Below are 27,890 nucleotides of genomic sequence, written 5' to 3'. Positions count from 1 at the left end.
TTGTATTAGTGTGAACGGCCAGCCAAGCTGGTGACAACCCCGGAGCTGTGAGCTGGATTCGAACAGGCGAATCCAGCGTCTCCGGGGTTGGTGACGAACGCAATCTCCGCTACGCCACCTGACTGCCCGAGTTGTTTTGATTTGTTATTTTTGTGTGGTGTGCGGTTGGAGCAGTTGTCTCGGGTACACATCTAGAGCTGCAGGTAGGTAACCAGCTTGAAAAAGAGAGAAATCAAGCAAATTACAAAAACAATTCCCATAATTCCAATGACCATTGCATCATCATTTATATTATTCTGAGGGACATGAAGTGGTCTAGCTGCGGGATCACGGTTCAACATCCTAGGGATCTGAGGGAGAAACAACTCGTTGACATGAAGTGGTCTAGCTGCGGGCAGGGGCGTAGCTGGGGGGGGGGGTAGCTTAGGATGATTCCAAGGGCCCAGCACACGGTTCAACATCATAGTGATATGAGTGAGCAACAACTCGATGACCTGCAATGTTGGTCTTTTTGCGGGATCCCTGTTCAGCATCCTGCTGACCATGTCGCAGTAGGGACTGTTGCTCAGTTGCTGCTTGATGTAAACTGGGGAAATGGCGTCAAGATCGATCATCTTCTCCAGTAGCAGCTCAGCGATGATTTTACCCATGGCCCACACGTCTGACCGCTTATCTTGCCTCATTGATCCTCTTGCCTCTGGTGCCAGATAGTTCGGGGTGCCACCGTATAATCCGGAAGACGGGCCGTAACTACTTTGAGTGATTTTAGCCAAACCCAAATCGACAATCACAGCTCGGAAGCTTCCGTCTTCTACCTAGAAAGGACACATGATTAGGCCTACTGTTAAAATGGCTATTGTACAGAAAAAGCAATGGTCCTCATTCACGAACAGACTTATGAGAAAGGTTACGAGCAAATGTCATCGTAACTCCACTTTTGGCATTCTCGAACGGTTCCTTCTCGGGGATTCGCTCGTAGCTAAGAGCAGGATTTACAAGCGCAGAAAGGCAGTCGTAAGTCAGACACACTGGTGTGCGCGGTGTTCTTAACCTCTAGCCCTAGCCCTAAAATACATACCTACAGTAAATAAATGGAAAATTGCTTCTACAAGGTCCATTAGCATGTTCTTGGTATCTAGGGGCATCTATGGATCTCAGGGAATGTATTCCCAGTGTCAGAAATATTGTGTCTGTTACTAGGCTTGAGTAAATTGTAATGAACCAAAGGAGAATATCAATTCTATATATATTTAAAAAAAAATTATCTTTGACGGTGAATAAGACCATAAGAAATAAGACTATAAGAAAAATGTGACACTGAGCTCATTCAGCACCTTCTTGAGACCACGTGTACAATAAATCTAAGCAAATTAATATAGGGAAGATGATTAAACAGAATGTTTTGTAGATACAGTACTGAATTCTGCCATCCGAACACATGCAATTTGAAATATGATTATAGAATATAGAATATCAGGCCTATAAATGACCTTATTATGGCCTAGTCGTACATCTATGGATCGGGCCAAATTTCCCCTTTCCAATGGCAGAGTTCAATCTGGATTTAGTATCACCAGGCGTGATTCACAAACCGCGAATGAAATCTACTGTAAGTACAGTTACTTTTTTATAATGTAAATTTCTCCGCCATTTTTTAACGCCGTTTTTTGCTAGACGTTCACAGAAAGATAGAGAAACTAAATACGTTCGGTTTTATGGCAAAAACGTTCAGGTTTGTGGGCGATAATGCCAAAAAATCTGAGAAATAAAAAAGTATATCCAGAAGTCAGATGATTGACAGTGGCTGGCGTGAGCTGGGTAGTGTAGTTTTTCGAATTCGAAAGCCCATCGAAAGCCCTGGGTCTCTTCCTTCAAAAGACTACACTCACTTTTGGCTGCGCCACTTCCTCCCGTCAATATGCGCCAGTTTCCGACTCAATGCCCTGAGATTTCTATAATTGCACTAATAACAGTTAAACTCATTGGTAAACAAATGTAAAGTAATTCATTCATACAGTCTGTAGATATGGATTTATGGCGTGATGTCATTGTGTGACATTGTGCAAATGAATAAATAAATAAATAAATAAATAAATAAATAAATAAATAAATAAATAAATAAATAAATAAATAAATAAATAAATAAATAAATAAATAAATAAATAAATAAATAAATAAATAAATAAATAAATAAATAAATAAATAAATAAATAAATAAATAAATAAATAAATAAATAAATAAATAAATAAATAAATAAATAAATAAATAAATAAACAAACAAACAAACAAATAAGAACTCAACTTAATCGCACGGATATAGCTATAGCGGAATAGAATGGACACTTCTACATTCTGCTCTCAGCACATCCCATTCCTTTCATGTAGGCTATATTTAATAATATATAATATAAATCTATAGTTTATTAGCGACGACGCACTAACGTACATTATCTACGTTGTATTGTACTTGTGCTGTATAATGACAATACATTTTAATCTAATCTAATCTAATTTTGATCATTCGCAAATTGCTTCCGCACTAGGCCTACCTGTGGAATATGGGGGTCAGCACAACCGAGGTGCAATGCTCAGCCTCTCCCTTCTGGTATAAGGAGCTGTTGAATCTGTTTGCACACAGTCCTTCATGCCCTATAAGGAGCTGGCTGGGTGTATGCAAATTCAGGTGTACGGGAACACGCTTTCAGTTAAGAATGAGTGACGTTCTTCATTCAGCTGTGATCATTTTGACCACCTTCACTGCCACACGACAGCAGGTTAACCCTTTCACTACCACACTACAGAAGGTTAACCTTCTGTAGTGTGGTAATGAAATGGTTAAGCACCTTGGGTTTCCTGTCAGGAATCGGGGGATTACTATTGTAGGTTTCCTCTTACAAACTTCTCACAAGGTTATTTACGAGGAAACTTACGAGAATGTTAGTGAATGAGGTCCAATGTCTTTATTTTAAGGCCGAAATCCATATTGGATTATGGCACCACCTTTAGCACCAAAATCAGCACAATACTGATTTGTGTTTGTGAACTGATCAATCTCAGATTGAACCGACTGAGGGCTAATAATACACAGAAGAATAGACTACTGTAGTCGTTAGTACTAGTTTTTACTTATTGTCAAATGTTTGTGGACATTTGTACAACGTAGATATTCACTTTGAGTTACTGTATGGTGGGATCGTTACAGAGTTTATTTTCAAGAATCTGAGAATCTGTATATACATACTATAATTGGAAACAAATCTTAGATGGGGGCATTACCAGTGATAGATAAGTGAAATAAATAGCCTATATACTGAAGGTATAGCCCTACATGGAAACGTACAGTACTATCATTACTTACCATAATGTTGGCAGGTTTTAGGTCCTGGTGAACGATACCTCTTCTGTGCAGGTGCTCAAGGCCTTTACACATTCCATTGATGATGGTCATCTTAGTTATATGAACACAAGTGTAGAACAACAATGATTATTTTGAATTTCATTTAATTTCAAACCTTTATTTAAACTCGAAAGGCAACTGAGGTTTCCCTCATTTACAGTCATGTCGAGTGTACGAGTTAGCCATAAGATCATAACAATGAGACAAGTAAGGATAACAAATCAATTAAAACATGTACAACTTGATTGACATCAAGGTTTTAAACTCTGCAACAGAGGGGAGCATCTCAAGCTTTAAATTCCATGAGCTAGAGGGGCATCATAGCAAAATGCAGATTTACCAAACTACCAGTTTAGCAAACTACCAGCCAGTCACTAGAACGGGTTCCATAGGTTCCAAAATTCCATTCCAACAATGATGTATCGTTACGACCCCCTCCACTCTGTCACCATTGTCCGCCTGTCTGTGTGTGTGCTTACCGTAAATCCTCTAATATAGGACGGGTCTTGTATTTACCTCAGCTGCAAAGAGCACCAGGCCTTTATTAGAGAGAGGCTTATATAAGAGGCAGGCCTTCATTTCACAAACTGGCCAATTGTAATTGTGATTGATTGATTGATTGATTTTATTTAGACATAAACATATACAGATCACATGAGTATTTGCTTTGTCAGGGTGAAACAGTGGTGGATTAACGTAATCCACACACTGAAATTGGAACTGTCTATAGGTTGCGGGGTCCGGGGACGATTTAGCGTGTGGTACCTTCTCTACTCTACCTCAGTCGAATCGAGTTGCATTATGATAACATGCAGTAGCTTTTTCCCCGCCTGCCAACGCCATATAGATAGCGAACGTTAACCAACGTTTTCAAATGAAGCCAACGTCATCCAGCCGACACCACAGATCTGGCTATGACAACGTTAGCTAACGCTAATGCTAACGCGAGGGAAACGTTAATGTAGTCAGTGTAGAGAGAGGCAGCACTTAATTTGCATTGGCAAGAGTTTATCTCATTCTATATCACGGCACGAAATACCTTTGTATTGGAAGCCGGCCTGTATTTGCATGTATCAAACCCCGGGCCATTATAAGGGGCCCGTCCTCTATTTGAGTACCCTCCACTATTAGAGGATTTACGGTATGTTCTTTGTTGACAGGTGCTGGAGGTGGGCGTGGCTGGAGCGCTCATCAGAGCAATACGAGACACCTGGGCCGGGTCTCCCCATGCTCAGCCTTGCGGACCTCAGATGCTGGGCGCTCTCCTCCTGAGACGCCAAAAATTTGTTTGGAGTTTGGATTTGACTTGGTCTTTGTTAGCAGCGGCGCTCTCCTCCTGAGACGTCACGCCGATCATTTGTTTGTCGTACATTCTTGTTCTTTGTCTGTGTAGTGTAATAAATCCCTGTTATTTGAGAGTTGGTTGCCTGAGTCTCCCCATTCTTGTTGCGAGCTTGAGCCAGTTCATAACAAGTGGGGGCTCGTTCATAGAATAAATCCGGTATTATAAAAAGGAAAATAATTTGGACCCTAGAATTGTTTGTAAGACAAATTTTTTCAGCATTTTTGTTCATAATCTTTACTCCCTGCATTAGGCCCTTAATAATAATAATAATAATATCTTAAATTTATATAGCGCCTTTCAGGAGACCCAAGGCGCTTAACAGCTAAGGGAGGGGGAAAGGGAACAACGTAACAACAAAATATTAATAAAAAGGAAAAAAAGAAAGAAAACAAAAGAAAAAAGGGGAAATCAGGCAGTCATTTACAAATTTGGTGAAAAGGTGGGTTTTGAGTTGGGATTTGAAAGAGTGCAGGGATGTAGCACTACGGATGTTTGGAGGGAGTGAGTTCCAGAGGGTGGGTGCGGCCACAGAGAAGGCTCTGGGACCAACAGTCCGCATGTTGGTGGTGGGGATGGAGAGGAGACCGGAGTCAGAGGACCGTAGCCTCCGGGGCGGGATGAAGGGATGGAGGAGGTCCGCTAGGTACCGGGGGGCAAGGGAGTGAAGGGCTTTGTAGGTGATGAGGAGGATCTTGAAATTGATGCAGGACTTGACTGGAAGCCAGTGGAGGTGGATGAGGGTGGGGGTGATGTGGTGCCAGGACTTGGTGCGGGTGAGAACCCTGGCAGCAGAATTTTGTACATATTGTAGCCTGTTCAGGGCATTACTGGGTAGCCCTATGAGGACAGAGTTTGCGTAGTCGAGATGGGAGGTGACAAAGGCGTGGATGAGAGTCTCTGCTACGGAGTCGGGGAGAGATGGCCGGAGTCGGGAAATGTTCCTGAGATGGAAAAAGGCTGATTTGGTTATTGTTTTTATGTGGGAATGAAAGGAGAGGGTGGAGTCCAGTATGACGCCCAGGTTGCGGACTTCTGGGGAAGGGTGTATTAGGCAGCCATCCACTTCAAGGAGGAGGTCTCCAACCTTCCGGAGCAGTGACTGCTTGGCCACAACCATGAGCTCAGTCTTCTTGCTATTTAGCTTCAGGAAATTGGATGACATCCAGGCCTTGATGTCAAGGAGACAGTTGACGAGGTGCTGTGGGGGGAGAGGAGTGGAGGGTGAGGTGCTGATGTAGAGCTGAGTGTCATCAGCGTAAGAGTGGAAATTGAGACCGTGTTTCCGGATGATGTGACCAAGGGGGAGCATGTCGATTATGAAGAGGAGTGGACCAAGAACGGAACCCTGAGGCACACCTTGGTTGACTGGGGCAGGGGTGGAGGTGGAGTTGCAGATGGAGATGAACTGTTTTCGGTCATTGAGGTAGAACTCGATCCAGGTGAGAGTGGTCCCAGTGGTCACAGAGGCGGTTGAGGAGAATGGAATGGGAGACCGTGTCAAAGGCTGCAGATAGTGATAAGTGACTAAATCTATGGTGGACGGTTTGCTAGTGTGGTAAGTAACCTGGAAACTTTTTGTTGGCTGAAATTAATTTAATGTGTCTTGGATAGGGGAAGATTCAGGTGCAAATTAATAATAATGACTTGGATTTATATAGCGCTCTTCACTGACCCAGAGCGCTTCACAAAGTCCATTATTCGTTCATACACAGTCATACCGGTGGTGGTAAGCTACAATTGCAGCCAGAGCTGCCCTGAGGCAGACTCACGGAAGCGTGGCGAATAATCAACGCCTACGGCCCCTCCGACCACCACCAACATTCATTCACATGCATACACATTCATACGAGGCAAGTAGGTTAAGTGTCTTGCCCAAGGACACAACGGCAGTGGGATGGACATGGGCTTGAGCGGGATTCGAACCACCAACCCTTGGATCATTGGACAACCCGCTCTACCCCTGAGCCACGCCGCCCCACAAATGGACATTTTGAATGTTGAGTGGGTTGTCTGCGTCTCCCTCTTTGTCATCGCCGTACGGCCGGTTTGTGACAAGTTTGTTTGTTTGGTTTGTATTAGTAATTTGAGTGGGAGTTGCAGTTTTGAGCAGAATTGCGATTGTTTGATTTGATTGTTTGATTTTACTATTTTGTTTGGTTGTGTTTCAGCGGAGTTGGCCCTGCAGTCTGCATAAGCGAGCAGGTGTCAACTATCAGCGGTGATTGCGGGGTCCGCTGGTGCGTGCATTTGGCCGCGTGTGTGAGCCGCTCTGCATAGGCATTAGTTGATCTTTTTCCTCCGATTTTCTCCCATCCCAATGTTAGTCGTTATGCCAATTCCCAATCCCCTTCCTGGTCGCTGCGGACTTACCCCCCACAGTCGGTCTGGGAGAGTGGAGGCTATCACGTGCTTCCTCCGACACACGTCTAGCCAATGAACCGCTTCTTTTCACCTGGCAGTGCGGACTCTCACCGAGAGGGTGTAACGTGTGGAAGGATCACACTACCGCCCTTAGATCCTATCCGCGCTTAGCAGGCGCCCCGACCGAACTGTAGGAGTCGCTGTTTACAACGACCCGGACCCACCCCGCCAGCTTCTCCCACCCTCTAATACTGCCAATTGTATTAGTGTGAACGGCCAGCCAAGCTGGTGACAACCCCGGAGCTGTGAGCTGGATTCGAACAGGCGAATCCAGCGTCTCCGGGGCTGGTGACGAACGCAATCTCCGCTACGCCACCTGACTGCCCGAGTTGTTTTGATTTGTTATTTTTGTGTGGTGTGCGGTTGGAGCAGTTTTCTCGGGTACACATCTAGAGCTGCAGGTAGGTAACCTACTAGACCGCTAATCCACATGAAGACTAGGGTGAGTAATGATAGGTTAGTTTCTGGTAGGCAGTCTATTTAGAGAGCGACTTCCACGTTTGTGCGCACAAATTGACTTGGCAACACTGTCTGTTGATTTGGAATTTTGTATATATATTATATATATTGTTTTGTGTTTATCTGCTGAGCTATAGGCTGATATGGCCGGGGTGCGGTGTGCGGTTCCGACAAGGAACTTTGAGCAGCAGAAAGAGTTGCTTTTGTTGCAGCATAAAATGGATATGGATTTTGGAAGTGGAGCGTTTGTGGCATATGACAGAGCTGGCAAAAATGTATTCCGAAGCTGCCAAATTGGGGCTAGTGTGAGAGTCACAGGTGTTCACATGTTTTGAAGTCTGTTTTGCCATTTTCAGAGAAAACTGACGTGGAAGGAGTGGACATTATCTTGGGTGACGACTTGGCTGGCAGTCGTGTTTGCAGTGCACTAATGTGTCACCCACCACCCCCGGTAGTCTCTCTCTCCCCTGCAAGCTCAGAACGTTCTGATGAAAGTGCGGTGCGCTTTCACGACATTATCCCTGCGGCCCGCGTGCACGATCACGACGGCAATGAGTCGGAATGAGGCTAAAGGTATGGAGGAGGTGGTTGAAAATACTTTGGAGTTTGTATTTGATGTGCCTTTTGTCTGTGTCTCACGGCGAGCTGCGGGATGCACGAATAGCTGATCCACCCTTGGAGGAGCTGTTCGGGGGCCTTACTGTCAGCTGGTGAGGTGAGGAGTGTGGCCAGTGCTCACGTTGTTCAGGATGAAATATTGATGGAGAAGTAGTGGGTGCCCCACCGTGGCGAGGATTTGGTTGGAGATCCTATTGACCACAGCGGGATGTGTCCTGTCCTACAATGGAGATGATTTTGTGTGACTCTGTGGACGATGCGATTCGTGAGCCTGATGATGTGTTGTCAAGTTGGGTGGAAAATTTGGAGACCCTCCGATAATTGTAATGGGTTGCCAGATGCACAGGCTGTGGCTTTTGAAAAGCTTGTGTCATCATATTCATGTTTGTTTGGTGATGTTTTTTAAATCTAAATGGCAGCCATATTGGAGACAACGTAGCATATCACAAAGTAACAACAAATTACAAATTGCATCATGCTCGGGTAAAGGGCAGATAATTTTGTCTTTGTGGGAATAGCGCCACCATGAGGTGAAATTACTCTAAACTTCATATTTGTCAAAAACGAGTTCCTGAAACTCTATTGTATTTTCTGAAATTCAGTCGACCAAAGGTCATGGGGTCACCAAAAATCAATAGGGTTCTTCCTCTGGGGGTCATGAAGATGCACAGCAAATGTGAATGATCTGTGGCTGCAGTGGAAAGGTCAGCACTCTATAATATATAATATAATATATATTATCTATAATATAGATAACTATGATTTCATTTATTCAAGCATTTCTGGCAAGTAGTCATGAGAAATGAACATGTAGCAAGTAGTCATGCGAAATGAACATGTAGCAAGTAGTCATGAGAAATTAACATGTAGAAAGTAGTTATGATCAATTAACATGTAGCAAGTAGTCATGAGAAATGAACATGTAGAAAGTAGTTATGATCAATTAACATGTACTGTAGCAAGTAGTCAGCTAGTTTCAGTCTTCGTGGTGTGTTTACCTTATTCCTTAAGTCCATTCTTTTGTTGAGGGTTTCAAGGTCTTTTCCTTGTATGAACTCCATCCTAATGATCCAATAACAGTCCTCCAGAGTCGGCTCGCACAAAAACTTCACTACGTTGGGATGCTGTGCCCTCCTGTCCCACAGACCACAAAGAGAAAGGAACCATCTTAACCCTCCAGTCACCCTTGTCGCAATTCTCGTCAAATAGCCTTTTTTTCACGTGTTTGTGGATAGCGTTGGCAAAATTTTATGTACAGTATATATGCCAGGAAAGTAGCTCAGTATCACATCTTTGAGTCAAATGACCATAATCCATGTATTTTTTTCAAAAATCACTACGCATTTTATACACCTTCCACCCTAGTCAGAGGAATGAACAGGTTGACTCCCATGTTAAACAAGTTTTTTGAATACACAGCCTGTACAGTTTAACATTTGAATGATTCATAAGTAAGATGATAAAAGGATGGATGAGGCCTCCAAGAGGTTTGTGCATTTATTTATTTTCATGATTTTAATCATTATTTTCTTTAGGGTTAGGGTTATATCTATATACCTATATCTGTGAGTCTGTGGCGTCGGGGCTCATCCGTCCTTCTTCCTCCCCTGTGGCAGCAGGTTTTTTATTCGTGAAGAAGAAGGACGGAGGGCGAGGAATAGTTATCCTTTACCTCTAATGAGCTCTACTTTTGAGCCGCTTACCCATGCCACAGTTTTCACCAAGCTTGACCTCCGTAATGCTTATCACCTCGTCCTCGTACGTTTACCCCGGCAGAGCGAAACTACGATATCGGTAACCGAGAGCTGCTGGCGGTTCACGCCGCTTTAGAGGAGTAGAGACACTGGCTCGAGGGGGCCAGAGATCCATTTTTGGTGTGGTCAGACCACAAGAACCTCACCTACGTTAAGTCCACCCGGAGAGTAAACTCTCGGCAGGCGCGTTGGGCTCTGTTTTTCAGCCGTTTAAATTTTACCCTCACCTATCGCCCGCGGTCGCGGAACGCTAAGGCCGACACACTGTAGGTTATTTCCGGAGAACCCTGCTGAGGAGGGTTCCGACACTATCCTTCCTCCCTCCCAGATGATAGGTGTGGTAACGTGGGCGCTGGAGAACAGGGTCCGAACCACCCAACACGCCCAGACCCTGGTAACGGAGCCCCTAACCGACTGTTTCTCCCCGACCTGGTTTGTTCGTAGGTAATTGAATGGGGTCACACCACATCGGGAGAACTCTATCCTTCCTGCGGCGGAGTTTCTGGTGGCCAACCATGGAGAGAGACATTAGGGAGTTCGTGGCTGCCTGTCCGGTGTGTGACCACAGTAAGGCCTCCTATGTCCGTTACCTGTGCCCACCCGTCCATGGTCCCACATTGCACTGGATTTTGTTACTGGGCTTCCGGACTTCCTGGGTAAGACTGTTATCCTAACTATTGTGGACCGTTTCAGTTCAGTTTGTCCTCCGGTTACCACCCTCAGACGAATGGACAAGCCGAGTGAGCCAACCAGTGTCTAGAGACTGCCCTCCGCTGCGTCACCACGAACAATCCAGCGTCCTGGAGTGGAGTACTCCCTCAACTCCATGACCAGCGCAGCTACGGGTATGTCCCCTTTTGAGTGCTCGTTGGGCTACCAGCCTCCTATGTTTTCCTCTCAGGAGTTGGAGATTGCCGTGCCGTCAGCTCACGCCCATCTCCAGCGTTGTCTCCGTGTGTGGGAGACTGCCCGCAGTGCTCTGGTCAAGGCTACGGAGCAGGCCCAGCGGAGCGCTAACCGCAGACGAATCCCAGCTCCTGTCTACCACCCGGGCCAGCGCGTCTGGCTGTTGGCGAAGGATTTGCCGCTTCAAGTCCTGTGCCGGAAGCTGGCGCCTCATAACGTGGGACCGTTTGAAGTGGATCGGATCATCAACCCCTCCGCGGTACGTCTGATATTACCCCCCTCCCTCAAGGTCCATCCCATGTTTCATGTCTCCCTGCTCAAGCCTGTGTTGGAGAGCGGCCTGTCTGCCCCTGTTGCTGCACCCCGCCTCCGAGGGTCCTACAAGATGGCGACCCGGTCTGGACGTTGAGGAAGCTGTTGGACGTCCGCCGTCGGGGTCGAGGCTTCCAGTACCTGGTGGACTGGGAGGGGTCCAGCCCGGAGGATCGCAGTTGGGTTCCCTCCTCATACTTTGGCCGATCCAGCTCTCCTGGAGTTCTATCGGCAGAATCCTGAGGCCGTGGGGAGGTCGCCCGGTGTCTCCCGTGAGAGGGGGGATACTGTTGTGAGGACTGCGTCTGACACCTCCCCCCAGAGGTCGCGTGGCGCTGTTATTCAGCCCCAATGTGTGCGTCTCGCTAGACGCTCCCGTTCCATGGCTGGTTCTGATCTACAATCAGAGACTGCTGCCTCTTCCCGGATTATAAATGCTTGACCAGCCCAGTGGACTACGCAAGTTTGTTCTGTTGGAACATAGGTTGGTTGCGTCTTAAAGTAATTCTCTATACTATTTTGTCTCTCCTAGTTCTTGTGATTTACATTCAGATTTCTGTGTACTTAACTCTCGTTGTTGGTGCGCTTGTTATCTGCTTGTTGTTAATCCTAACCTCATTCTTCTCTCTCGCTCTAGCGTGGGTAGATGAGTTACTGGTTAACTAGTATCGTGTTCTCTTTTTCTCTTTTGTCTAGTTTTCGGAGGCTGCCGTTCTCTAACGCTTGTCGTGTTCATCGCCTCGTTAATTTCCCGTGTTTTACTTTCTCCCCCGATCTCGCCTGTTTCCCTCGCGTTATCCCCTCGGGAATCCGTTATTGTTTTGCCCCCGGCGTTGCTGAAGCAACCTTGATTCCACTACATATTTTCAACATGGTAAGACTTTATTCACATATTAAATACACACACATAATCTGCTACACCACACATTTTTGGGTTAACACACACTTCATTAACTCAGGCCCTGACCTGCATACACCACACTTCCACCGTTGCTGTTGTAGTGCTCAGTATTTTGTATTGTATATTTTTTCTGTTGTAAATAAATAACGTTCCTCTGTTCCCATAACAAAAACTATATTAAATATTATAGCTATGGATCTAATAACGTTGTCGATTGTCAGTGAGTTTCTTCCGGTCAACATGCAAAAAACAGATAATTTTTTCATCCGTACATTTCCGTTTCATACCGTGGTGAATATGAGTATAGTTTGAGTGATTCTGAGTAATCCCAGGAAAAGACTCGAAAACAGCGTTGTAGTGGAATGCACTAAACACGTTGCCATTACTCGCTTTGATCAACAATCAAACTGAAATCAACACTAGATTATCGGTATTATCTTTCATCATGCACGCATGAAAGGGGGTTTGGAGCGGGGCGCCCCTCCGTGCTGTGAGTACTACCAACGGGACACACCACACACACATACCACACAGACACGCTGCAATCGCGGTGAAAAAGTAATCGCATCAACGCAAGATTGGTAACATATAGTCCTTACCTTGTATTTGATGTACTGCAAAAAGAAGAATCCAATTATCTGATCGCCATTCCAAATTTTCATCGCGATTGTTTGTCCAACGTTATCCAGCATTGCAGATGATCTGGCGGGCAGGGACCCTTGTCGAGGGAACTGTGGTGACTGCCTGTCTTGCCGGAGTGTTCAGAACCCGCCCTCACGCCGCAGCTCGGCCAAGAAAACAAACCACATCGTTTCAAATCGAGTGCAATAGCGGCCGCAAGGCGTTAGGCGGCGGTATTGGCCGTTTGCGATCTCAGACACATTCAGAACAGCCTGCACAAGGTGCCTCGATGGATTATGAATGGCAATAGCGAATAAAAGAAATAACGAAACAGAAACGTAGATCTACGTTTCTGGCACTCAACCGCTGGGCCACAGAAACGTAGATCTACGTTAACGGCACCCAATGTGTTAATGTATCGTGTAATTTCAACGTGGAAATAAGGAATATCAAAATAAAAGCGCACGTTGTTGATTTTGATCATGCATATTTATTAGAAAATGAAATTACAGCACTGTTATCAATGAAATGAATGAATATTACCAACAAAAGCAACGGAATTGTTTCTGTATACATATTTATAAAACAAGGCATATTTATCCAAAACCCCTGATTTTGCGGATCAATTATAATTTGAAGCCCTGTCCCTGCACAATTAGGACATATCAACCCACCGATCAGTTAATTCAAAACCCGCTACATGAACTATCAGTCACTATCAGCCACTGCCCTGCTGTCCAAACACTCCTGCTTTCCAAGTGACAGCTTACACATCGATGCACTTTGTGAAGGCATTTCATCGTCTGCTTCAGTATTTTCATTTTCCTTGTATCTTCTTGCAAGTGACAACTGTTGTCGTATTTTCTGTGAGGCTTTTACACACAGGTCCGCGTTTTGACAGGTCCCGCGGAGGTGTGTGTGTGTGTGCGTGTGCGTGTGTGTGTGTGTGTGTGTGTGTGTGTGTGTGTGTGTGTGTGTGTGTGTGTGTGTGTGTGTGTGTGTGTGTGTGTGTGCGAGCGCTGTGGCAGGTGGCCAGGAGTGAGCAACTAGACGGTATATTAATACAGTCTATTCCACTATATAGCTATAGGTGCTATATGATGGCAATACATTTGAATCTGACACAATACACTTTGATCCGTCGCAAAGCGCTCCAGCGCTACCTGTTGGATACAGGGATCCACTCATGCAGAGTAAACCCATGTTTTGCACACGGCTCTCGTATTATAATTTGTCTGTATGCAAATGAATTGAGCGCGAATGCACATTTGAGTTTAAGAATGAGTGGGATTCAACACACCTGGGTAAGAACAGATTTGGACGTTAAGAACGGGTTGATGAATGCAGCGGTGGCTTTTCTTATTTTTCTCTTAACAAACGGTTAAGAAAGAATACAAGACAAATAATAAGAGTATTGGTGAATGAGGCCCACTGTTCAACAACACATTTGCCTGCAGTCTGAATGTAGCCTAATTGGATTTTGAATGTAATTTGACCTTTGACCTATCACACCAGGGTATTTCAAGGAATTGTGTACTTTTTCCTACCACCCTTAGATATTTGTTGACCTTGGCCATTATGCCCCTTTTGAAGAAGGGTCCTTTAGCTCAGTGGTTCCCAAAGTCGGGGTCGCGACCCAAAGGTGGGCCGCGAGCAGCCACGGATGGGCCGCGAGATGATTAAAAAAAATAAATAAATAATTTTTTTTTTTTTTTTTTTTTTTTTTTGTCAGGCCACTGAACTTAGAAGCAGGCCAGGACAGTGTTTCTAGTTGTATTCTAAAATTATATTCTATTGTATTCTAAAATGTGACTATATGGTTTATATTAACTTAATAAATAAACAAAAACGAAAAATCTACTTATTTCAACGAACATTTCAAACTAAATAACAGATTATGCACATAAAACGCTGAAAACAACCGAAGCAACAATAGTATTTTAATGAGGCTATTATTATTATCATTATTATTTTGCAACAAGTTAGCCCTCTCATAAATAGCACATATAAATGAATAACTAACTTGAACTAACTTAATAGGATTGAAGTGATATTTGGCTTAAAAAATCGGTCGCATAAAAAAAAAAAAGAAAAAAAAAAAAAAAAAGCCAGACGATGTGCATTGGGCCGCGGCTCTCTGACGCCTTATTTTCTGGGCCCCGGCCTGAAAAGTTTGGGAACCCCTGCTTTAGCTAACAGACACCATGGCTGTTATTCATACTCACATGAATATGCGATACTCTCTGTCGATGTCTCGCTCAGTAGTGGTGCCTCTGAGGACCCTCTTCACAGCAGCCAATTCTCCACGAAACCGCTCCTTCCGCACTTTCCCCTGAGCGCCTTCTCCAATTGTGACATCGGACATTCCAGAATTGGAGGACATTTTCGACCACCGTAACACTTCCGGGATTCTGAAATCAGGGAGGAGATTGCGGGGGGGTCAAATGAATGAATGTGGACGAGAGCCGTGATGTAAGTGGTTGCCGATACGGCTGTGGGGGTGCTAGAGACATGATCGAATAGACGTTTATGCGCCTCGCTCTCCTGAACACGGCGTGACCCATAACTAATCGATCAGAACTAAATCGGCAGAGAAAAAGCCCATTTTAAAGCACCTATTCCGCATGGACATGCGCAGAGTGCCCATGGAGTCTGGACGACGCGAGATGACGCTCGAATGAATGTGGACTGTTCCATCAGAGGGGGGAGCTTCGATGGTCATGTAAGTGGCTACAGACCGCTGCACTTAAATATAAACATTAGTCTACCTGTAGACTCAATGAGGTAATTGTAGATGTCGCCATAAGACGCGTCTGGCCATTTAGTGGGATCATTTTTTCATTATCCTGTTCGGCTGAAAGGACATTGGCCACCGAAGCTCCGCCCTCTGATGGAACAGTCCACATTCATTCGTGCGTCATCTCGCGTCGTCCAGACTCCATGGGCACTCTGCGCATGTCCATGCGGAATAGGTGCTTTAAAATGGGCTTTTTCTCTGGCGATTTAGTTCTGATCGATTAGTTATGGGTCACGCCGTGTTCAGGAGAGCGAGGCGCATAAACGTCTATTCGATCATGTCTCTAGCACCCCCACAGCCGTATCGGCAACCACTTCCATCACGGCTCTAGTCCACATCCATTCATTTGACCCCCCCGCAATCTCCTCCCTGATTTCAATGTAACGCGGAAGTGTAGTGGTCTATGAAATTCCAAACAATCCATGCACAAAATACTAAAACATGCACTTGTTATGTAAATTGTACTTGTCCTGAGACAAAATGTAAATATGGTTGTAGAAAAAGTGGTTCCAAAATATTATTTAAAATACCAAATAGCTCTTGAACACCCCCTAAAATGGCACTTTTCTCTTGTCCCACCTTCTTGATGACCAACTTGCATGTCCAATATAACATTTAAATATATGGTTTAAATCTACTTTTTTGGTATTAGATTGTTGATATATGTCTTTTGTAATTATAAAAACAATTTGTTTATTCATCAACATATTTTAAATAATAGTAATTATGAACTGAAGTTGTGTCCCACAACATGTGTGCAACCCTGTTACAGAAACCTATTTCACCTGATAGAGGAAAAAAATTAAAACAGTGAGTCACATGACACAGGAAATGACATCATCAAGCCATGTGCTAATAAAATGGCCAGACCAAAGGTAAGTCCTCTCTTCTACTTTTTATATTTTTCTAATCTTTTCAGCCTTGATTGACTGTGTCACTCTAACCAATGCAACCCTGTTACTCATATTATCACAATAAGACACATTTATTTCAAATGTGTCTTTCTTTATTCATATAACTATGTTTAACCTTGACATTGACAGTAACTTACATTCCTCAGCTAGCATCTTTTCCTGAGGTAAAAGCTAACATTAGCATTGATTTGCAACCCTGTTACTTGCAACCCTGTTACTATAATTAGAGTAACAGGGTTGCACTACAGTAACAGGGTTGCATCTCCTTCAGTTCAGCAGTATGTCTTTACACAAGTAGAACACAAACATGTGTAATTACACACATTTCTTTGTAATTATTAGATGTCTTGTTCCATCTGTAACTAACTGTACTTACGTGTACTAGTAACAACTATGTTATTAGTGCCTAATAGTAGTGAATGCAGACTTAATGTAAGGTGTTACCCAAATCATTATTTTATCAAAGGTTAATAGACATGTTGTTCTAAATGTAATTGATTTCTACAGAGTTCTTCCACACCATTGAGCACTGCTTGATTGATTGATTGATTGAAAAGTTTATTAACAGATTGCAGAATGGGTACAGTACAGTACATCTCAATACATACAATTGTTAAGGGGATGCAGACCAGAGAAAGACTTTCGTCTTGTTTCCACCAGGGTCCCCCATTTTCAATTCATCATAACATATATGACATACATGACATACAGATAGACAGTACTGCTACATCTATACATTTATGACATATCAGATTTGCAAATACAGTACTGTTTGTGATACAAAAGTGTCCAGAAAAGGAGTGTATATACATTTGGCGTAGAAACTGTACATTGGAGGAGGTTGGTGGGGTGGGGTTGGGTGGGTTGGGTGAGGGCTGTACATTGGAGGTGGGGGGGGGGGGGGGGGTTGGGTAGGGGACACACACACATTTTACACTGTACATTGGAATATTGACAAAGCCTTACTTGGTCATTTACTGTACAACTAGGTTAGGACATTTGTAGGGGCCAGTTTCGAATTGCAGTCTCACGTAGGTGTTTTTTGAGAGTGTTTTTGAAGGTGGGTAGTGATTCACATTCCTTTACAGCTTTAGGCAGGGCGTTCCACATTGATGTGGCATAATTGCGAAACGTGTTTAGTCCCTTGTTTGAGCCGAATCTGGGTTTTACATGATTTGTGGAGCTCCCTCTGGTGTTGTGATCGTGGTATTCACTGACCTTTGGGAAGTATTTTGACATGTACATGGGTACCTTGGCTGAAAAGCAGAGGCGCTACCGTGCCAGGCGTGATGCTGATGAACAGAGGAGACAGCAGTACTTAGAAAAAGAGAAAGATAAGTGGAGAAAAGATGTAGAAACAGGGAAGAAGAAAAGGCAAAAAGACCGCAGTATGAGAGAGCAGCGTGCCCAGCGTAAAAAATGGAAGGAGGCTCATAAGAGGAGTGATGCCAGGAAAAGTGTACTTGAAGGGTTGAACACCCCTCCAGTCAGCCCTGATGCCCCAGTCAGTCCAGACGTTCCAGTCAGGCCAGAATCCCCAGTCAGCTCTCAACCTGGGACTTCAAGGTCAGGACATACGTTTAGGTCATTGAGGATATATATTTAAGTAAAGAAAGGTGAACTTTATCTGTAGAATGAACAGTGACATAGTGAAAAATATTGTCATTACATTTGCTACAATTTTTTTTAAAGTGCTTTGGATAAAAGTGATATACAGTAAATGCACCATTTACCATTTTATTTACTTGATATATGTACTCAGTAATTATTAGGCCCATGTAATCCTGGTAATTACTTTGTTTGGTGCAAAACTACAATTGGGAAAAAGTCCATGCAAGTGAAATGATTATGTGACAATGTATTTATGTTTATATCTTTCTTTTAGGCAACGTGATGCTGGGAGAAGAAAATTGAGGGCTACCAAAGCAAAGTTAAACAGGGAGTTCCAGAAAGTACAGGATACGTTGAGGAAAGCTGAACAGAGGGAAGCAAAATACAGAAAGCGACTCCAACGTTTGAAAAAGAACAATCCATCTCCAAGATCCAAAGTCAACAAGTTGATTCGGCACATCTCGGGCACAACCCTAAGGAGAACCCTGTTGTTCCACACAGCTGTAGCTGAGGAAGTCCGTGACAAGTATGCACATTCAAAGAGAGAGAGTGACAAACAGGTCATTGCACGAATAGTCACCAACAAAGTCCAGAAGAAGTACAGGCTGCAGAGATTGGCACAGGAGGTTTATGGATTTTCAAGGAGGAGGTGGACAAAACTGGCAAATGAAAATGTCTGCAAGTACCAGAGGAAGAAACACAAGGGTAAAGCTGCTACACTGAGGTCCACAGTGAGATTGTTCTTTTCACGTGACGATGTCAGCAGGATCACAACTGGAAAAAAGCAAACGCTGACAAAAGAAAAAAAGAAAATGCAGAAAAGGTTACTGATGGATTCAATGAAGAACCTCCATTTGAAGTTCCTGGCTGAGCACACCAACCTCCATCTATCATACTCACTGTTCTGCACGCTTCGCCCCTACTGGATTGTGCATCCAACATTGGCAGATCGTGAAACCTGCATGTGCAAACAACATGAAAATCTAGGCTTTATTGCCAAAAAGCTTCACCAGATGCACATCATTGACACATCCAATTTGGAGAGCCTGACACAAGCCATTACGTGTAACACCACAAGCAAGCAATGTATGTATGGGGAATGTGAGAACTGCAGCAACAATACCTATACACTCACAAGCCACTACAGAGCCACCGATCGTGTCTCCTACCTTCAGTGGGCCACTGTGGACAAAGAACACAAAAATGATCCTGGAGCAGCCTCAAAGGTCACTTTGAAAAAATAATTTGAATGCTCCCAAGAAGAGCTGGTGGAAACTTTTCAGATTTTGCTCCAGAAGTTCAGGCGCCATCTCTACAACATCAGGCAGCAATATGCTTTCTCACGGGCCCTGAAGCTGAACCTCCCTGCAAATGAATGTGCAGTCCATATAGACTTCTCTGAGAACTACAGCTGCAAGTACAGCACTGAAATACAGGCTGTCCATTTTGGTGCATCACACCAACAGGCCACTTTGCACACTGGGGTTTACTATGTGGGGGAGGCATCTGCCCCTACCTCCTTCTGCACTGTATCAGCATCCAGACTGAAGGGACCACCTGCCATATGGCAACACCTGCAGCCCATCCTGAGGGAAATCAGAGAGAAACTCCCAGATGTGAAAACCATCCATTTTCTTAGCGACGGACCCTGCACACATTTTTACCTGTTTTGTACTGAAATCTTCAAAAGGGGGTTTACAAGAGGATCATGGAACTACTTTGAAGCCAGCCATGGAAAAGGTGCCCCAGATGGTGTGGGTGGCACATTGAAGAGGAGGGCCGACAGGCTTGTCGCCCAAGGAGCTGATATCCCCACGGCACTGTCCCTGTACCAAGCTCTGAGTAAGGAACAATCAAAAGTGAAATTGTTTTACATTCAGGAGCAAGCTGTGGATGATGCAGTGAAAGAAATGCCAGCTGACCTTCCAGCCGTACCGTCCACTATGAGGCTCCACCAGGTGGTCACTCTTTCACCTGGGAAAATGCTCTACCGCGATGTCAGCTGCATATGTTCTGCAACAGGGAATCTGGAGTGTGATTGCCAAAAAACCAAGAGCTTCAGCTTTAATCCCACAGATGACCACACAGAAGACCCCATACACAGCACACATGTATGTGAAGAAGTGCAGTGGCTCAGTCCAGGCCAGTGGCGGCTCTGCCACTAGGGGCGCAAGGGCGCCGCCCCCCCTTCAGGCCCTGCCTGGTTATATGAGAGTAGAACAAGAAAAAGTATCTTTTTGTTTTTTGTTTTATAGCACTATAAATAATATAAACATGTTTAAAATGAATAATATTTACTCATTTTAAGTATGTTTGTATTTCCAATGCACAATATAACGTTATTATCGCAATTAAAAAACACTCGTTTTCCAGAGCAGGAAGTGACATCACGTTTTTTTTATTTTTTTTATTTTTTCGTATTTCTCGGCCCGGGCTATACGCGATAGCGCTCTGAGTGCGCGTCACAGTTTGATCGCTGTATCCGTCACAGCCAATCAGTGCATAACGCGTTGTGCGTTGAAATATGACTATTATGTTGGATTCCGGGCGCGATTTGAAGCGGTCTAGCCAGTAGCGTCAAGAATATCTGTAGCCGCATTTCGCGGAGACGCTCTCTGATTGGCCGACGCCAGTATTTTTTTCCGTAGCAGAATTTCACAGAGACGATCTCTGATTGGCCGAATCCAATTTCTAATGTTCCAATTCTAGGTTATTCCTAGGTTGGTCGGTGGAGATAGTTGTGTTGTTGTGAGAATGATGCAGGCAGCTGTTTGTCTTAGACGAGCATGCCGTGACTGCAAGTTCTTTAGACTGTTAAGCTTAGGCACTCTTTCAAAGTTGGTTAAGGTTAGAGTTTGTCTTAGAGCATGGCGATAGAACGCCAGGTAGTTTGCAGTCTGTTCGAGTGGAAATGGACAAAGGAATGTACTTGTGTTGTGCTAACGAGCTAACACTTGGCTAACAAGCTATATGGCTGATGCAGTCTGGAGACAGACTACAGTGGACAGTGGTCTGGAATACATCATCAGTGGATTATACACGTTTATCAAGCTCTCCTGCCCTGGACGTTTCAACTAAACAGTGAGTCTCTCTCTCTCTCTCTCTCTCTCTCTCTCTCTCTCTCTCTCTCTCTCTCTCTCTCTCTCTCTCTCTCTCTCTCTCTCTCTCTCTCTCTCTCTCTGTGGTTAACGTTAAGGTTTATAAATAGTTTTTTTTAGGAGCAGTACTGTTAGGCTACTGCTGGCCATTCATGAAGCGAGACATTGCTGATTGTTTATTTATTTTATAACACAAGACTATGACTACCAACTGCCTAGCCAGCCATGTATCAATCTTGGATGCAATAATAACGTTACCGCACACTGACTGTGTCGATGGCTCATTGATTTAACTACTGCAGCTCTCTCGGATTGAAAATACGTGGATTATGGCTTGTTCAATATCATCTATGTTTGAATGAATGAATGAATGAGAACTTTATTAACAGATTGCAGAATGGGTACAATACAGTACGGCTCAATACACACAATTGTTAAGGGGATGCAGACCAGAGAAAGACGTTTGTCTTGTTTACATCAGGGTCCCAGATTTTCGATTCATATCGATAGTTTAATAGCTAGCCTTGGCTCGTTTAACAATATGCAAAATATGTGTACAGCCCTGTACTCATACTGAAGTTATTCTTGGTATATAATAGGTCTGATTGTGTAACGAATCGATTCCACGTCGCGCTGTGTGTGAGAGAGAGAAGGAGAGAGGGAGAGATCTGCCTGTGTTTGGAGACGGGGCGAGTTTTGTTTCTAACTTTTCTATTTATATATTGTGTTTCAAGTTGTGAATTAGAGTCTAGACTATACTTTATTTGACTGGTTGTGTGTTGTTGTAGTAACAGCTGAGCGACTCGTTCATAAGAGCCGATTCATTGCCGTGAGCGTGAGTCGAATCGCTCACGTCTTGCCATGAGTCTGTTGCGTGGTACTGTACTGTACATGTTTGCAAAATGTTTGGTATAGCGCCCCTAGTGGCGAAGTACCCACCGGCCGCCACTGGTCCAGGCGTTGTGGGGAAATGGTGTGCCCTGCTGTACGACCACACCATCTACCCTGGGATCATCCAGGAGGTGAATGAGACCCACTGCCAAGTGAAATGTATGCATAGAGTGGGGGCAAACCGTTTTTTCTGGCCATTGAGGGATGATCTCCACTGGTATCCCTCAGAGGATATGCTGACCCTCATTCCTCCCCCAGAGAACGTTACCTCGCGCCACATGGCAATAGCGAGAGAGGTATGGGATACTCTGGCCAACCACGGAAAATGAAATCTGAACATAAAATCAGCTTTCTAAAAGATTCATCAGTTCATTACTATTTTTGATATGCTCATTCAGGTGAGGAATGGAGCAAAAATGCCAGGTTGTTGGCCTGTTCTGATCCAGTTTGTGGTTTTGTTGAGATGTTTATTTTGTATCATTCCCAGTATATCAGTTCATTACTATTTTTGATATGCTCATTCAGGTGAGGAATGCAGCAAAAATGCCAGGTTGTTGGCCTGTTCTGATCCAGTTTGTGGTTTTGTTGAGATGTTTATTTTGTATCATTCCCAGTATATCAGTTCATTACTATTTTTTATATGCTTATTCAGGTGAGGAATGCAGCAAAAATGCCAGGTTGTTGGCCTGTCCTGATCCAGTTTGTGGTTTTGTTGACATGTTTATTTTGTATCATTCCTACTCATCCTGTTGAGTCCAAATATAAAATATTATTAAACAACATTCCTGTGGTCCTGAGTATGTATTTGTTACATATATGTCATGATCTACAATCAAAAGTAATGTATTCATTCAACTGTTACTTAGCGCAACCCTGTTACTCTAATTTGAAGGCTGTTACCATATCATTTTTATTCAAATAATCGTACATGATTTTCTCAGCTCACAGTGGTTTAACCTATTGTAAATGTAATAGTTTGCATGATTAAATGCATAATGTATTTGAACAAATATTTGAAATTAAATACTGAAATTAGTAAAAAAGAAATATGTGACTATTGAAAAGTTGGGCAAGATCGATTTCAAAGTTGCTTAAATTAATATAAGTGAAGTCTTATCTGAAATTAAATCAGTATTCAGTAAGCATGTGACTTTCTTTACTTAATTGTAAAGGATTTAGTGAAAATATTTTTAAATGTACTTTTTTCAGCTTCCTGAGTATTTGTAACAGGGTTGCGGCAAACATGCACACAACAAATAAAACGTATCATAAAAAGTGTACCCTTGATGCCTGAGCTGGACGAATCCAATTATTTGATGGTTTAATACCTGTTTTTATGAAATACATAACAGAAAATTATCAAATAAAGGGTACATTTTTCAAAAGTATTGATGCCTAATTGTCCTCCAATTCTGGAATGACCCACAAGTTACACAATACCTAGGGTTGAATAGAATAAAACAAAGATGTAAACATCAATCAACCACTCAATAAAGCATTTGATTTCTTCTCAGTGACTATGTACTATGCCTGTACTACTACCTACTATGCTAATAATATTATTATAATATCTTATAATAACTTTTATAATTACTTATGTCTATACTACTATCTACTATGTCTATATTACTACCTACTATGCTAATATGTCTATACTACTATCTACTATGCTAATATGTCTATACTACTATCTACTATGTCTATATTACTACCTACTATGCTAATGTCTATACTACTATCTACTATGTCTATACTACTATCTACTATGCTAATATGTCTATACTACTATCTACTATGTCTATATTACTACCTACTATGCTAATGTCTATACTACTATCTACTATGTCTATACTACTATCTACTATGCTAATATGTCTATACTACTACCTACTATGCTAATATGTCTATACTACTATCTACTATGCTAATATGTCTATACTACTATCTACTATGCTAATATGTCTATACTACTATCTACTATGCTAATATGTCTATATTACTATTTACTATGCTAATATGTCTATACTACTATACTACTATCTACTATGTCTGTACTACTATCTACTATGCTAATTATGTCTATACTACTATCTACTATGCTAATTATGTCTCTACTACTATCAGAATGTAGCACTCAAGCTTGGCACTGCTAGATAAATAATGCCACTGACCCTTAGCTTCCAGAGGTGTAGCCGGCCCCGCCTGCTGACTTGTTGTGCACACTTTGTAAGTCACTTTGGTTAAAAGAAGCGTCAGCTATAATGATCCAAATCAGGGGTACCCACACTTTCTGACATTGACTACATTGGACTTGCAATATTCTGATATTACCCCTGTGGATATATTACTCTGAATAAGAGATTGCCATGTAAACAGCATGTTCAGGTGACCTTAACCAGAACAAGGTCAAAGTAGGAGTATAGCTGTTCAAAGTAAGACATGGAGATATTCCTATTCTAATTATTTGCTTTATTTTGTCCCACCGACCTTTACCGATCTACTGTGTATATCTACTACATATACTATGTAGATCTACCATATACTGTGTATATCTATTATATCTACTGTGTATATTATTTATGAATAACTTAAAGAGTCCCTTTAAACTTTCAACTTTCAACTCTTGATAAATTGAAAATGGGGGACCCTGATGTAAACAAGACGAAAGTCTTTCTCTGGTCTGCATCCTCTCTGCAGTTGTTTTGTATTGAGCCGTACTGTATTGTACCCATTCTGCAATCTGTTAATAAAGTTTTCAATCAATCAAGTTTTCAATCCCTATTATTTGCTAGTGACCGAAAAACCAGCAGCCCTCACATTCATTCTGGGGTGCGGCTCGTTTGGGCAGTAATCTAACTCAAATCTGCACGCCTGTTCGGGGTGGTGTCAGTCCGCCTCCAAGTGAACTCTGGAGCGATATGTCGGAAATTAACGTCAGACTTTAGGCTTATATCATATATAAATATATTAGTTAATTAGGAACATTGATTAAGTTAAAAGTCATTGATAAATAGGATTACAGTACAATCAGTATCATAAACATTTGAGAACACTATGATTGCCTTTTACAATGAGAGGCTTTTAGGCCAAGGTTAGATGGGCCCCCTTATCTCCAGAAAGGTGGCTGGCCGGTCCGGGAGGGATGCCTGTGCATTTTCCGGTTACATAACTATGACCTGGTCAGAGCTGGATCATATGGGAAAGGACACAGGTGTCTCACACTTGATTGGTCAGCCAGCGAAGACACCCTAGGTCGGACAGTATATCAGACCATCTAGAATAGAGGGAAGGAGAGCTCCTTGGCCACTCTGCTATACTGCATTGCTGTCAACAAGCTTGTCGTGATCCATGGACCACCCGATAATTCATGTAATTATGCTTTCTGATTATTCAATAAATACCATACATGATGTTTGAACTCATTGTCCTGTGTCTAATATTCAATATCCTTTTGTCCTGATTCGAGGAACAACCCACAGATACGTTTGAGGTCTGAACGCAAACTGAACAAAAAGCAGGAAAAGACGCTTAATTACTCCTGCCCCACCAGGCAACCCAAAGTTAAAGTACTGTAGGTCACGTCTCCTCAGTGCCTGATAAAGAGCCAGCCAAAAGGAATGAGGACAAAACTACCAAAATGACTCACTGCAATAATATTCACACACTCACTTTTTAAACATTCACATTAAACATGAATTAATTCACTTTAGACACTTTAAACACTTTTTAAACATTACACCATATTTTATCTATTTATTCCTACACGTTTGCTCTCCACCTAATTTTAGCATTTTAGTTTTGTATATTGTATATTTTTTGTATAGTGTTTGGTGTTGCTGTATGAAGCACAATCTCAGGAGGGTCATACAGAACCAAGCATTTCACTGTAATGTAATGTACCTTATATGTGACAAATGAAACAAAACTCGAACTTGATCAGACTTGATCACATGGCTTGGTTTAGATTAGAAAGTTTGGTTTGTTTGTCAATTAGCAATATGAACCATAACCGAACTAATAAAAACAACAACAAAACAAAAGTAACATAAGTAGGTTTAAGGTTTAGATAAGGTGAGTTAAGATCAAATATTCCTTTATTGATCCACTTGGGGAAAATTCAGGAATCAGGTTTTAACTGATGGTAAATTTTTGTGGATAGTCAAAACGGCTTACCTTGTCAACGTCAGGAGAGGTCTATGTTCAAAACAACGTCTGTTACAGCTTTCCTTTCACTGGAAACCTTTCAACCAACGGAAATGAAACTGAAAGTATTATCCTCTTCATAAAACCAGTAGAATAGGTTTCTAGGCCGCCGCCTACCACTGCCTTCAAGAGTTACTATATAACAGGCGGCTGGGTGGCGCAGCGGACTAAGCGCTCGTCACCAACGCGAGAGACACTGGTATCGAATCCGGCTGTCAGCATTGCCTCCGGCTTGGCCGGCCGTCATACTGGCTCAATTGGCAGAGTCAGCGGGAGGGAAGCCGGTGGGGTGGTATTCTGGTCATTGTAAACAGCGACTCCTACAGGTCGGACAGGGTGCCTGCACAGCAAGTGAGGGAGATGGCGAGGGCAGTGTGACCTCCCACAAGTTACACCTCACCAATGAGAGTCCACGCTGGCAGGTGAAAAGATGCTGCTGGCTGTCTCCTATGTGTCGGAGGAAGCATCTGATATTATTATTATTATTTAACATTGGCCGACTCTCACGACACCCCACATAATGCTGTAGCAATCTGACTTACTGTTTAGGAGATGTTCAAAAGATATAAACAAGCCTTATGCAACTTTTGATAAGCTTCATCCATTAATTAAACAAGGCAAGAAGAAACATCACAATAAATCAAGAACAAAACAAAAAAACACCATGAAATCAAAAATGTAATGTAAAATAAGACATACCCCACGCGAAGGTAAGGAAAAACTCACTAAAAACCAGGTAATTCTTTTTTTTTGATCCACTTTTTCTCCTCCTGTTTTTCTGTGTTTTTTCTCCCATCCCAATTTAGTCATTATGTCAATTCCCCCCTCCCTTTCCTGGTCATGGCTCGCATTATGCCCCCCACTGGTCGGTCTAGGGAGCCCTGAAGTCTATCAGATGCCTCCTCCGAGACATAGGAGACAGCCAGCAGCATCTTTTCACCTGAGAGTGCGGACTCTCATTGGTGAGGTGTAACGTGTGGGAGGTCACACTACCCTCGCCATCTCCCTCCCTCGCTGTGCAGGCGCCCTGTCCGACCTGTAGGAGTCGCTGTTTACAACGACCAGAATACCACCCCACCGGCTTCCCTCCCGCTGACTCTGCCAATTGAGCCAGTATGACGGCCGGCCAAGCCGGAGGCAACGGTGACAGTCTGATTCGATACCAGTGTCTCTCGCGTTGGTGACGAGCGCTTAGTCCACTGCGCCACCCAGCCGCCTGTTATATAGTAACTCTTGAAGGCAGTGGTAGGCGGCGGCCTAGAAACCTATTCTACTGGTTCAACCATACTGTATATTGACCCGTCTACTGTGTGTCCTGTGCATGTTGTGTGGCATTTTACGTGTATAAATATTTTGAACTCTGGCACTGTTTGCATTTCATGTTTTGTATAGACTACAGATGGAAATTAGCTTCTGCTAAATCTGGTGCAAACATGTTTTCATGTGACAATGTTTAAATGCACATTGTCTATAAATAAAAATAAAAAATAGTTCCCCCTTTTGTTGTTTGTTTGTTTTCATGTTTCTTTGTCTGCTGTTTTTTGTTTTTATGTGTCTTCATCTGATGTGTTGTTGGTTTTTATGCGTCTTTATATGATATGTCACAAATTGGAAGACGTTTCAGTTTACCCAAAAGGCACT

At 43.1% G+C, this 27,890-nt stretch overlaps 1 protein-coding gene across 1 annotated transcript; it reads right to left on the bottom strand.

The window, feature by feature from the left end:
- Nucleotides 1-26,228, bottom strand: LOC311246647 (serine/threonine-protein kinase pkn3-like). Its single transcript, XM_084336816.1, has 5 exons — nt 26,220-26,228; nt 14,961-15,146; nt 9,240-9,375; nt 3,360-3,449; nt 1-815 (listed from the first exon to the last, which is right to left on the bottom strand). Exons 2-5 carry the CDS (start codon nt 15,116-15,118, stop codon nt 192-194), a joined length of 1,008 nt encoding a protein of 335 aa, XP_084192942.1. The 5' UTR covers nt 15,119-15,146; nt 26,220-26,228; the 3' UTR covers nt 1-191.
- Nucleotides 26,229-27,890: the final 1,662 nt, after the last annotated feature.

The sequence above is a fragment of the Notolepis coatsorum genome (assembly GCF_963971535.1).
Source record: "Notolepis coatsorum genome assembly, chromosome: 19".
In the NCBI taxonomy this organism is placed as follows: domain Eukaryota; kingdom Metazoa; phylum Chordata; class Actinopteri; order Aulopiformes; family Paralepididae; genus Notolepis; species Notolepis coatsorum.
Note: the sequence above shows the minus strand (reverse complement) of the source record. Positions and strands in the feature narration are given on the sequence as shown.